Source organism: Brassica rapa, chromosome A02 (assembly GCF_000309985.2).
Source record: "Brassica rapa cultivar Chiifu-401-42 chromosome A02, CAAS_Brap_v3.01, whole genome shotgun sequence".
NCBI lineage: Eukaryota > Viridiplantae > Streptophyta > Magnoliopsida > Brassicales > Brassicaceae > Brassica > Brassica rapa.
Window position 1 is genome coordinate 22,235,476 of NC_024796.2, and position 12,146 is coordinate 22,247,621.

General features: G+C 40.6%; 1 protein-coding gene across 2 annotated transcripts; it reads left to right on the top strand.

Annotated features, from left to right (window-relative positions):
* Positions 1-1,273: 1,273 nt before the first annotated feature.
* Positions 1,274-10,321, top strand: LOC103853666 (senescence-specific cysteine protease SAG12). Of its 2 annotated transcripts, XM_033284033.1 has the most exons (4): positions 1,274-8,479; positions 8,928-9,188; positions 9,752-10,102; positions 10,141-10,321. In XM_033284033.1, exons 1-3 carry the CDS (start codon positions 7,864-7,866, stop codon positions 10,075-10,077), a joined length of 1,203 nt encoding a protein of 400 aa, XP_033139924.1. In that variant the 5' UTR covers positions 1,274-7,863; the 3' UTR covers positions 10,078-10,102; positions 10,141-10,321. The 2 variants fall into 2 exon arrangements, with proteins under 2 accessions (XP_033139924.1, XP_009128825.2); XM_009130577.2 differs by having other exon boundaries at positions 9,752-10,321.
* Positions 10,322-12,146: the final 1,825 nt, after the last annotated feature.

The following is a 12,146-nucleotide window of genomic DNA, read 5'->3' on the forward strand; positions in this document are numbered from 1 at the left end:
GAGGACTGAGCAGTACACTAAACATGCCAACAAGGGCCGCAAGGACATTGTATTTGAACCAGGGGAGTGGGTTTGGTTACACATGCGGCAAGAAAGGTTTCCTAACCAGAGAAGTTCCAAGCTGAAGCCAAGAGGGGACGGCCCATTTCAAGTTGTTGAGAGGATCAACAACAATGCCTACCGTCTTGATCTGCCAGGTGAGTTGAATGTGTCTTCTACTTTCAATGTTACTGATCTATCTCCTTGTTTTGCAGATGAACCAGTTTTGAGGTCAAAACCTTTTGAAGAGGGAGGGAATGATGAGGATATTCAACCAGAGCCGGAACCAGACTTAACTGAACCTGATATCCAGGACATGATCAGCAACATAACCAAATCAGAGACAGTCCAAGAAGTGCCAGTACCAACCGTATTCAAGGGAGCTATCACTAGACAAAGAGCTAAGGTACTTCAACATAAATTTAATGAGAGCATGATACTTGCTTCTGATCTTGGACAGGTTAAACTGGCTGGTGAACCAAGCTTGAAGCAAGATGAACTAAAGGATGCAGAACCGGTTAAGGAGAAACAAGCATCAAGTGAGGATATGTGGCCATTCATCCCGGAGCAATGCCACACCAACCTGATGATCATTACCATGGAAGATCAACTTGCCTAGCAAGTCTCTTGGACGAATCTAGCAACTAGGCCAAGCTCTTTGTGTGTGCTCTTTTTCCCTTACTCTTGGTTTTGTCCCAAATGGGTTTTCCAGAGAAGGTTTTTAACGAGGCCACAACTTGCTTCACACTTATCCCAAGTGCCAAGTTCGATCCAAGGCTAAGAAGCCTCATGACCTTATTTCATGTTTTACATTATAGTTTGTTTCCTTATTTGTACTTTCGTGACCTAAGTGGAGCCTGTTCCCTTAGTCCTATTTATATGTTTTCGCAAGCCCACTTTTGGAGCAGACTTTGAATAATCATAAACTTTTCTTTTAAAGAAAACCCTAGAGCTCTCAAGCTAGAACTCGCCTCCTTCTCTTTGCCTTGTGAGACCAGTACCTCCACGGCCTAGAGGAACCTTGTGTTGTATCACGAGCCTCCCCATCTCTCGTGTGGTGCACTTCATCCCATCATACAGTTCCAGTTCAGATCCCTTGGTTGATTAGATCAGTCCATCCGGATCACCCTTGTGTTAGATCGGCTCCTTCTCTCTTGCTTGGGAACGTACAGCCTTTGATAGCTTAGGCTTGTATCACTGGCTATACAACATGAAGGCAGTTCCCTCAACCTATCACCAATGCTTGAAGTTCTTAACTCCAAAAGGGATCGAAACTATTAGAGGAAGTCAAAAGAGTTCCAGAACGTGCTACGTCGCAAGCTTTAAGGATATTGAGCAGCATCCCTAAAATAAAAAATGTAAGACCCTGAACAGACGTACACACGTACACGAACGACCGAACAAACGACCCTACTTCTAGGGAAAACAATCAAACTACGTTATGACTTGATCCCTCACCGAGGGTACGTAGGCAACTCACAACACGAGTTCAATTACCCACCAACTGCAAAACTCAAAAGATGCACGCTGCGACACCCGAAACATGCTAGCATGGCAACATCGACCTCGAATAGAAAGTCAAGCTACCATCTTCCTCACAAATTTGTAATATAAACGACACTTGATATTTTTAATGAAATCTAATTTTTTCTATGTTTCACACTTCGAGCTCTCTCGATATCCTATATCCAAAGAAAACAATCCCTCGAATACTTATAACGGATGGCTGCAGACCAAGACCTTGATCAAGTCTTTGGAAACGGCCAGCCCCGCCAACCAACGCGGCAAAAACTCGTTAACAAAATCTTTTGCTACATCGACCCACAGCCTCATAAGATCGTCCCACGTAATTATAAAAATAATAACGATAACTAAAGGACTCGCAGTCCTGTTTTTTATTAAAAAGAACAATGCGACAAAAACAGAAGGGAAAAACAAAAGAAAAAAAATTAAATCCCTGAAACTACTCCTCGGCGTCAAACTCGCCATCCTAAAACTGATTGCCCACGATCTTCGTCTCGTCACCCGGTTCATTAACCTCAGAAGGAACTTTCGCAAAGAAATCCTCTGGTAGATCCTTAGAAATCTGAGGGAGATCCAATTTCCCAATAGAAAAATCCGACACTGCCATCACATCGAGCTCGGACCCGAGCTCGACCTGCTTCGCTCGAAGACGTAACAACTCATCCGAAGCCAACAAGTTATTATTCATAATCTCCTTTAGGAGATCTATATTAGCCATAACCTCCTTAAGACGAGCTTCACAATCAGTTGCTGCCTTCTTCTTCTCCCACTTCTTCTTCAGAGATATCAACACATCTAAATAGTTATCGGCTAAAGTCTTCTTAGCATCATAGGTTGTGCGATGAAGATCGTCAGCGAACTTACTAGAAGAAGACTCGATCTTCGCATGCAGAAAAGAAACCTACTCGAGGACCGACTTCCTCTCGTTACTCACGATTCGCAAACGAGCTTTGAGCGAAGCTGCCTGATTCCCTAGCTTTTCGGCAGCAGTCAGCTGAGCAGCGTTAGCATGCTCTCGATCCTGAGCCATCTTCAAACCAATATTTAGTTCCCGAACGACCTTCTTGATTTCATAAAGCTCATTGGAGCGCGGGACATCCTGCAAACGCCTCTCTAAAATTGCCGCAAACTCGTTGTTATCCTCCATAGCTTGGAACATGACGGATCAACATGAACACAAGCAAGTTAAGGACTCAATGTCGCGAGTATCAAAAAGCCAACCTTAGCGTGCGCATCAGCCATCTTAACGAAGGCATCACGCTATGTCATGTTTCGAAGAGAAGGGAGCGGACACCCGACTGGCTTAAATTGCCTGACAGCAACGCTATCCGAATCTTCCGTAATCGGGTAATCTTTGAAATGAGAAAATTTCCATTGAAACGGTTTCGCAACAGTGTTTTCACCCGAAACACCAGGACAATGATCATCGCCAGCCACGTTTGCCTTCTTCAGAGGGCTGTCTCGACCATCCGAGCAAGTCGGACTGTTCTAGCTCGTACAAACCGCCACCTTATATCCTCAAAGGCTTTTCCCCTCTCTGCTAACGGGAGCATGATGAAGTCGGGTCTCTTAACGAACAACTACTGTAAGCGCTTCACTCACATCACCAAAACAAATTTGTTCTACGCCAACACTTCCACTCCGACCTCGTATCCTCTCTGACTCACGGAGACCCACTCTTCTCCACGACATATCAGAAAAAGTAAAGGAAAAAGACCTCGCTCAAAACATGAAATCGATACCGAGAAAAATAAAATCTTATAAAGGGTAAACACACCGCATGATCTCAACAAGAAAGGAGAATAAAATAAAAAATCATATGTTCATCCGATCAAAACAAAAAGATATCAAAAACGGAACAGAAAAGATCGCTTATATCCGATACAAAAGAAACAGATAAAAAAACACCTAAGAACTAGCTCATTCGCCGGAAGACGAGTCCGCAGCTTCGTCATTGACAACCGAATCTTCAGAAACTTGAGGAAAGTCGGGACCCGCCACCGACTAATCCGGAACGGTGACCAAACTAGCAATGGCCTCGCAGTCCTTCTCCATCTCCTTCAGGGGAGCTATCTCATCCTCGACAACCAGCCCTTTATCCTTGATCTCGTTTAGCAAATCAAGATTGGCAACCACCCCGTGGAGTTGAATCTCAGCAGACACTTCTTTCTTCTTATCAACCCATCTCTTCTTCAAAGAAGTTAAGACCTCTCAGAAGCCACTGGCAATTTCACGGCGAGCAGCGCGAGAACCTCAGCTGATGTCCTGGTCACGATCCACTTCGAGCTCCGCAACCTTGGTTCTGAGAGTAGCGACCTCAGTCTCAAAAACTGCCCTTTCTTGACGAGCTCTCTGCCATTTGTCCCTCAGAATCATAGCTTCTCAAGTTTTCTTCCTAGCCTCCTCCTTGGCCACCCGAAGCTCCTCCGTAAGCCTCCGGACCTCGACTTTCCCTTTCTCTACCTCGCTTTCATTGCGAAGAGTAAGCATGCGATCCTCCATCGTCACAGCGAACTCATTGAAAGCTTCCATAACCTGGAAATGGGAAAAAGCCTAAGAATTAGAATCCTAACGCCTATAACATAGATACATATAGCTCAATGAATTCCTCCTCTTCAGAAGAAGCATGACACGGGGGACGACAACCCACAAACCTCGTACGACGAGCAAGAGAAACATGGTCATCCTGGCCCACGGATGATGGATCATCAACCTTTAGAGCGACCTTTCGATTTTCGCTTGGAACAAAACGGCTCCTTCATAACGGCCTTCGACGAGCGACGCCGTGTACGGCTCGCGGCAGCATAATTGTCCTGCAAGCTAGGACTCAAAGGGACAGGAGGCCTCCGACCTTCGGGGAGACCCTCATCGTCCGAATCCAGAATCGAGATTGGAAGCAGCCCACTAGCAGTTTTGCCCGCCGATGCCGGCCTGGAGGTACGAAACGACGACCTCCTCGCAAGCTGCCTGTCCAACCTATCACAAGGAGGAGGATTGCTAGAAGAAGCCCCTACCTTATCCGGAGAGCGTCTGCTTCATCCTCAAAGGCGCCCGCGATCACCGGGACAACACCCGATCCGTCTGGCATCAAGAAGGCAGATCGAATTCGAGCATGATCGTTAGAAGACCAAGTCGAACGACCTCTCCGAAGAGCTCCAATTAAAATTTGAAGCCCGTCGGTCATGTCCGATCTCCCCAAATGAACTAAAACGAACAAAAAAAAGAGAAAATCAGTCAATAACTGCCCGCGCATGCTAATATAGAGAAAACAAAAATACTAAAGAATGACTCACCTATGTCCTCAGCCCAATATTGGGGAAGCCTCGAGAAATCAAAAATTCCCACAGACGCCTCGTCGATCTTGAAGACGAAGAACTCATCACGCCAGTCCTGATCGCGATACGGGAAACCCTGTATGATGTGACGTCCTGGATGGGGAGACATAATAAAGATTTCGGAGTTTTGGTTGTTTCGTTTCATCAAAACGAGATGAGGGAGCTCGTAAAGGCCAAACGATAAACCCTCTTCGCGAGCCCTGACTAGGAGTGCCAAAAGATGTCCCAAGAAGTTGGGGCACATCTGAGTGAGCGACAAACTCCGCTCCGCCAAAGTACTAAGGATAGGCTCTGGGATCGGGAAGGTAAGACCGCAGGTCTCAAAGAAGGTAAGATACGCCCCACCGTATCCATCGCGAACAGCTTCCGGAGAGTCTGTCGTGGAAGCCAAATCAACTACAACGGCCCGATCGACGCCATGGACAGTATAAAGTTCCTCGAGACATTTAGCTGTGGTCGTTGGAAAAGGACAGAAGAACGACAGAGCCATCTTATCAGAATACAGCAATTAAAAGCCTTTGACTGCAAAAAAAAAAAGAGGATTAAGGCAGCGTAGAAACGCTCTCGGGTACTTATAAGCCATCACAAGCCCTAACAGCAGTATTGCTAAGCCCGGGGAATTTAATGATTCGCCCTGAGGCGGCGCATATATCCGTTACGCGGGCAAACCAAAAAGTGTGCACGAAGCAACGTATGAAACCTATTTATATCATCTCCCTTCATTCATCCCGAAGAAAAGAGATTTGGGGGACAAATGTTGGACCCAATTTTGGTCAATTAGGTAATTGGGCTTGAATGATTTGGGCCACACAGACCAACAAAGAAGCCCGACTCTGACGAGCAGGAAGAGATCGATTCAAGGATCCGGATATCGCGGAACGGTTGTAGAGATCACGGAGTCAACCCACTATAAGAAGAGATCGAGAGACAGAGAAAAATGACACGTTGAAAACCCTAGAGAGAGCTACACCCATACATCAGCATTGTTTTCACCTAGCTTTAAGTCTTTTGTCTTGTCGATCTCATTTGTAACATTCGATCTCGTCTCATTCGTTGTATTTAATCTTATTCATAAATAAATCCATCTTTGCCTACTGGAATCTGATTATATCGTTGTGTTCTAAAGATATCGTTGCCTACATCATTTTATCTTTCCTAGATTAAACTATCGATCACTATCAAATACTTAGTGTAGATTTTAGGATCTACAATATTGTATCTAACAAAATCCAAAATGTGATTTTTACACGAACTATTCAAAATTATCCAAACGTAGGAACCGAAAAAAACTCAAATTTTACCAGGTTCCTAACGTTATTATCTGAACCAAACTAAAAACTAAAATAACCAAACCGAAACTAAACATAAATTCATAAATAACCAAACAGTTCATACATCTCTTGAACCGAATAAACCGAATTGGCACAAATCGAAAAAAAAACTGGAACTGAACCTAAAACCAAACACCCAGGGATAAACAAATTAGTGGACTGACGGGTTAGTAAAATTTTCAATAAAATCTAGTAATGGTTTAAATTAGATAATATTACCCGGTGGACAAAAGTTTGGTCCAGTTTGTGCTTCGGGCTTAATAGTAATGATGAATTTCCGTACGCGTCCGGCCAGTGATCATTCATTTTTCTTCCCTAGCTGTAACCTTTTTTTTTTTAACATCCCCTAGCTGTAACTTATAAGCAATTGTATTGTATTTTTATGGACAAAATAGAAAACTTCATAGAAATTCGAATAGATGAAATTGGTGGGAAACATAATTGAAAAGGAAAGCAAATCATCATGATTTATCTACAAAAGGATACTTAGCGTAATGAAGTTCACTTGTTCTGAGTGATTATGATTCGATGATTTGATCCAGTTAGTTAATTTTGTCGAATCATTTTCTTCTTTCTTCGTTTAAACATTTAACTTGCACGAATGGTTCTCTTGTGATTGAACGGAATCTTTGAATTCAAATTAATTAATTAATAAGAAGACAAAATAAGATTCCATGTTTTGATAAGATTAATGATTTTGATGCATTAACGGCATATTTGAAACAAATTCATTAATCAGCAAAACTGAGAATTTTGAACTACGAAAATTCCAGTTTCTAGTTGAAAAAATAATGATCGTAGAGAACATATTATAAAACCTCAGAAACGAACTATGTAGTAGAAATTGGTTAACTGTATTTAGCAAACAAAAAAGCGTTAACTGTTACCATAAACCCATTATTTTAATTTCTAAATTATGCAAGCTTCCAATCTTAGCCTTTTAAATAAAAAAGACGCTATGGACTTCGAATCAGATTGTGAACAACTTGTGGAACTAATTAACAGAGAAGAAGACTGACCAGCGATGGCAGTGGAGCTAGATGAGATTAAAGCCTATGCAACAAGATTTATGGAGTTTTCGATATTGTTTATCCTTAGAGCTTTAAACGTCCGTGCAGATGGAGATGCTCCTCGGAGGATCGGCTCGTCTGTTCCCACTTGATCTAGCCTAGATAGATAGACAACAGAAAAAAAAAAATGTCCGTGCACATAGCAGGCGCTAGATCATGAGTCCTCAGGTTCCCCTCTGTAAACGGTTGTTCACCACGATGGCTAGTACCTAATACTGGTCATAACTCATACGGATGCAGACCAGTAAGCTGGATTGATTTTTTTCGATGTCAAAAAAAAAAGACGCTATGATCCTAATAAAAACAGGGTAAACATACATAAATGATATAAGTTTAGTAGCTCAAAATTGCTAGTTTCCAACAAATATGTTTTCTGATCCTATTTTCAGGTTTTTGTAACAAATATAATTTTTAAATGTTTCCTTAATATTTGATTTTCAATTTTTATATCAATAAATATATTTGTCCAAATACCAATCAGTATCCAAGTTCGAGTATCGTTAAGCCTTGGGAGATTAAAGTCTAATAGGTTCGAACCATGATGAGTTCTAGTTATCTACATAGATGTATAAGATGATCATTACTTGTAAACTAAAAATACTTTGTCATAATCACTTCATAGGAACATTACCAGTAGTATCACACTTTTTTCACTATAAAACCCCACTGCGAAACCCTTTTGGAGTAATCAAACTAGTATCTAAATCCTTCAACTTTTCTAAAACAATGGCTTTAGAACACATCAAAATCTTTCTCATTGTCTCTCTAGTTTCATCATTCTGTTTCTCGACCACTCTTTCTCGTCTTCTCGACGATGAACTCATCATGCAAAAGAAGCACGACGAGTGGATGGCCGAACATGGACGTACTTACGCAGATATGAATGAGAAAAACAGTCGCTACGTTGTGTTCAAACGCAACGTGGAACGCATTGAACGCTTAAACAACGTTCCCGCCGGAAGAACGTTTAAACTCGCAGTAAACCAGTTTGCTGATCTAACCAACGACGAGTTCCGTTCTATGTACACTGGTTACAAAGGAGACTCGGTCTTGTCTAGCCAAAGTCAAACAAAATCCACGTCGTTTAGGTACCAAAACGTTTCTTCTGGTGCTCTGCCGATTGCTGTTGATTGGAGGAAGAAAGGAGCTGTGACTCCTATCAAGAATCAAGGCAGTTGTGGTAAATATAATTCATAATCTTTATTCATGTATATAAATTAAAGAACTAAAGCAAGCTAAGATTTTGAATCGTTTTTGTTGTTGAAACTGAAAAGAAGTTGGTGTCCTTGTCCCAAACGATTTGATCACTTAATTTTGTACCGAATATAAACAAAATACAACCAAACCAATTACAAGTTCATTTTTACTTATTTGTATATACAAAATATAAATAGATTTCTGTATACTAAATTAAGAGAGAAAATTATTTTTATATATATTTTAAATAGCTTTTATTCCAAAACCGGAGCTAATATGATTGAGGATTTTAAACCGAACTTAAAAATTCCAGCTATGAATGCTCAACACCGAAAAAAACAAGAATATATAACCCAACCAGATCAAATAACCATCCCTAAGATAATTTTGCATGGATGGTGAAACTAATTAACGAGGGAGTGTACGTGTAGGATGTTGTTGGGCGTTTTCAGCGGTTGCGGCTATAGAAGGAGCAACGCAGATAAAGAAAGGGAAACTTATTTCTTTGTCTGAACAACAGCTTGTAGACTGCGACACAAACGATTTTGGCTGCAGCGGTGGTCTAATGGATACTGCGTTTGAGCACATAATGGCCACTGGCGGCTTAACCACTGAATCCAATTATCCTTATAAAGGCGAAGACGCCACTTGCAAGATCAAGAGCACTAAACCGTCAGCAGCTTCTATCACAGGTTTCACTTTTATTCTCTAATAAAAGTCATACAAAAGATTTGAAATGCACATAATAAACCCAAAGTTAATCGGACAAACTCTAAATAATTAAAAATAAGAAAAAAAAATTGTTTATAGAGAATACCAAACCAAACCGAATATAACAAATTATCATACATAACCACACCAACTTTCAAAATTCGATCATAATTCTCACAACTGTGTATACAAAACAAGATCAGTCCTGAGATTTTGGGAGTTACATATAATTGGGTACGAATTCCAATAATTTTTACACAATTTGTTTATATATATGTATATATTAATTCTTTAAAATTTGGGGTCTCTACACAAACACAATGTTTCATTTATCCCATGTTCGGTCATGACCAACCAATATATTTGTATTAGATCATAATTTTCAAGCCAGTAATTAAACCAAACCAAATCAAATGAGCAAATGTTCATCCTTAGGTTACTAGTTATTCTTTGTTTTTTCTATAAAAAAAAGGAGAAAAAGAAATAGATACTGGTACAGTGGTACTCATGCTTTGAATTCCAAACATTTGTTCACGAATCATAGGCTATGAGGATGTCCCAGTTAACGACGAGAATGCTCTAATGAAGGCAGTGGCACACCAACCGGTTAGCGTTGGAATAGAAGGAGGTGGTTTTGATTTCCAATTCTACTCGTCCGGTGTGTTTACCGGAGAGTGCACAACGTATCTTGATCACGCGGTGACTGCCGTAGGATACAGCCAATCTTCCGCCGGATCAAAGTATTGGATCATCAAAAACTCATGGGGAACAAAATGGGGAGAAGGTGGATACATGAGGATTAAAAAAGATATCAAGGATAAAGAAGGATTATGTGGTCTTGCCATGAAGGCTTCTTACCCAACTATATGAAAAACCGGTTCAATACCCGGTCAAGGTTAAAATGTGTATTTTTTTTTTTTTTTTGAACACAAGGTTAAAATGTGTATATGTGTGGGTTTTATGTCTTAAAATGGTGATATGAATACTTTGTATGGGTGTCACAAAAAACAAAGAATAGTTTGTATGGTTATAATTAAAGACTGTTGTATGTAATCTGTGAAAAAGGTAAGGATGCAAAAGATTTGATAAGTTCAGATTGTTTATTTCAAATTTAGTCACGTAAATTTTTTTTTTTTTTTTTGGAAAAAATATTAAATTTTATTCCTCAAAAAAAAAACTTTTATACAAAAAGTGCAACCATTGATCTAATTCCTCCATGAAACTTTAGCACCAGTAGTCTTGAGAATAGGACCAGACCAAAGGAAAGCTGAGCAAAGTTGCTCCACTTCTTTGACACATTGACTTGGCAATCGTAAAGAAGGAGACCAAAAGTTTACAATGCTCATTATAACCACTTTAATCAGTTGCAATCTCCCAGTATAAGATAGAAATCTGCTCGTCCAAGTATTAATTCTACTTCTAATTTTCTCCACAAGTGACTGATAGTCATGCTTCCTCATCACCTGAGTCATAAGAGGATGACCCCGATATCTTATAGGAAAAGTACCCTCTGCTAAAGGAAAATTCAACAGAATCTACCCCTCTCTTCGTCAAATACACCTTCCATATATATTGTAGATTTCTCAATACTTATCTTCAGCCCAGATCAAACCGCGAACTCATCAAACACTGCAAGTGCCCCTTCTATAGACGCTTTTGATCCCTCTACGAACACCATGAAATCATCTCCAAAGCACAAATGAGTGAGGGAGAGAGAACTACATCTACGGTGAAATTTGAACTGTTTTCCTGAAACTGTCTTATCAATTTTCCTTGACAGAATGTCCATACATAGAATAAAGAAATACGGGGAAAGAGAACATCTCTGACGAAGTCTTCTCGAACTTTGGAAGTAACCAACAAGTTCACCATTCACTTGAACTAAGAAGGATAAGCTTGTGATGCACAGTCCGATCCAGTGAATAAATTTTCCAGGAAATCCCAAAGCTTCCAACCCCTTCAGAACAAATTCCCACTGAACAAAATCAAAAGCCTTAGAAATATCGATTTTCATAACGCACCTCAGGGAGATTGACTCTTTATGATAATCCTTCACCATCTCTGAAGCTAACATAACTTTTTCCATGAGTAATCATCCTTTAATGAAAGCTGACTGATTTTCACTGATAATACTAGGCAGAAATTTCTTCTATTACCTTGTATAAGACATTGCAACAAATTACCATTTGTCACTTTCTTCTTATCATTACTTTCTTCACTTTGCAAAGCCTCCTTCGAAACCTCCAAATTATGCTCCTTCTCTTTTTCTTCTTTGTTGGTTTTCTCACCACTACCTGTTATAGCTTCACTCTTCCTCTTTTCTTTACCATTCTTCACACAAACTCTTTCTGTATGATCCCACTTTTCACACAAATTACATCTTGCTGGCAACCAAGGATAGTGAAACTCAACTATGAACTCCTTCCCCTCTTTAGAAAACTCAATCTCTTTTGGCAAAGTCTTCGAAACATCAACGTTCACAAAGACTTCTGCTACCTCAAGGTTAGTGCACGCCAGCGTCTCCGGATGCAATCTACCAGGAAAGCCCACAGTGCTGGTCATGAAACTAAGGCCTTCCCAAAAGTACATATGCAGAGGAACCTTACGTAAATGAACCCACATTGGAATCACATTCTCCTCCTGTTTTTCTTCCTCTGTCTGTGGAGTCTATTTAGTCACCACTATGGGAATTCCGGCGATGTTCCACATAGCTCGCTTAAGAACCTTCTCACGAGCTTTGGGATTTGAGATCCTGAATAGCATCGCCGTTGCGTTAACCACATAGACCTCCACTTTCCAAGCTAGCTCTCCATAACTCCATATCTTACCATGTGTACCTTCGCCATATGAGGAGCGAGATCCAAATTATTCCCGACTACAAAATCATCCCACAACGGCGTTGAATCCACGAGAACCTCATTTGGAATCGCAACCGTATG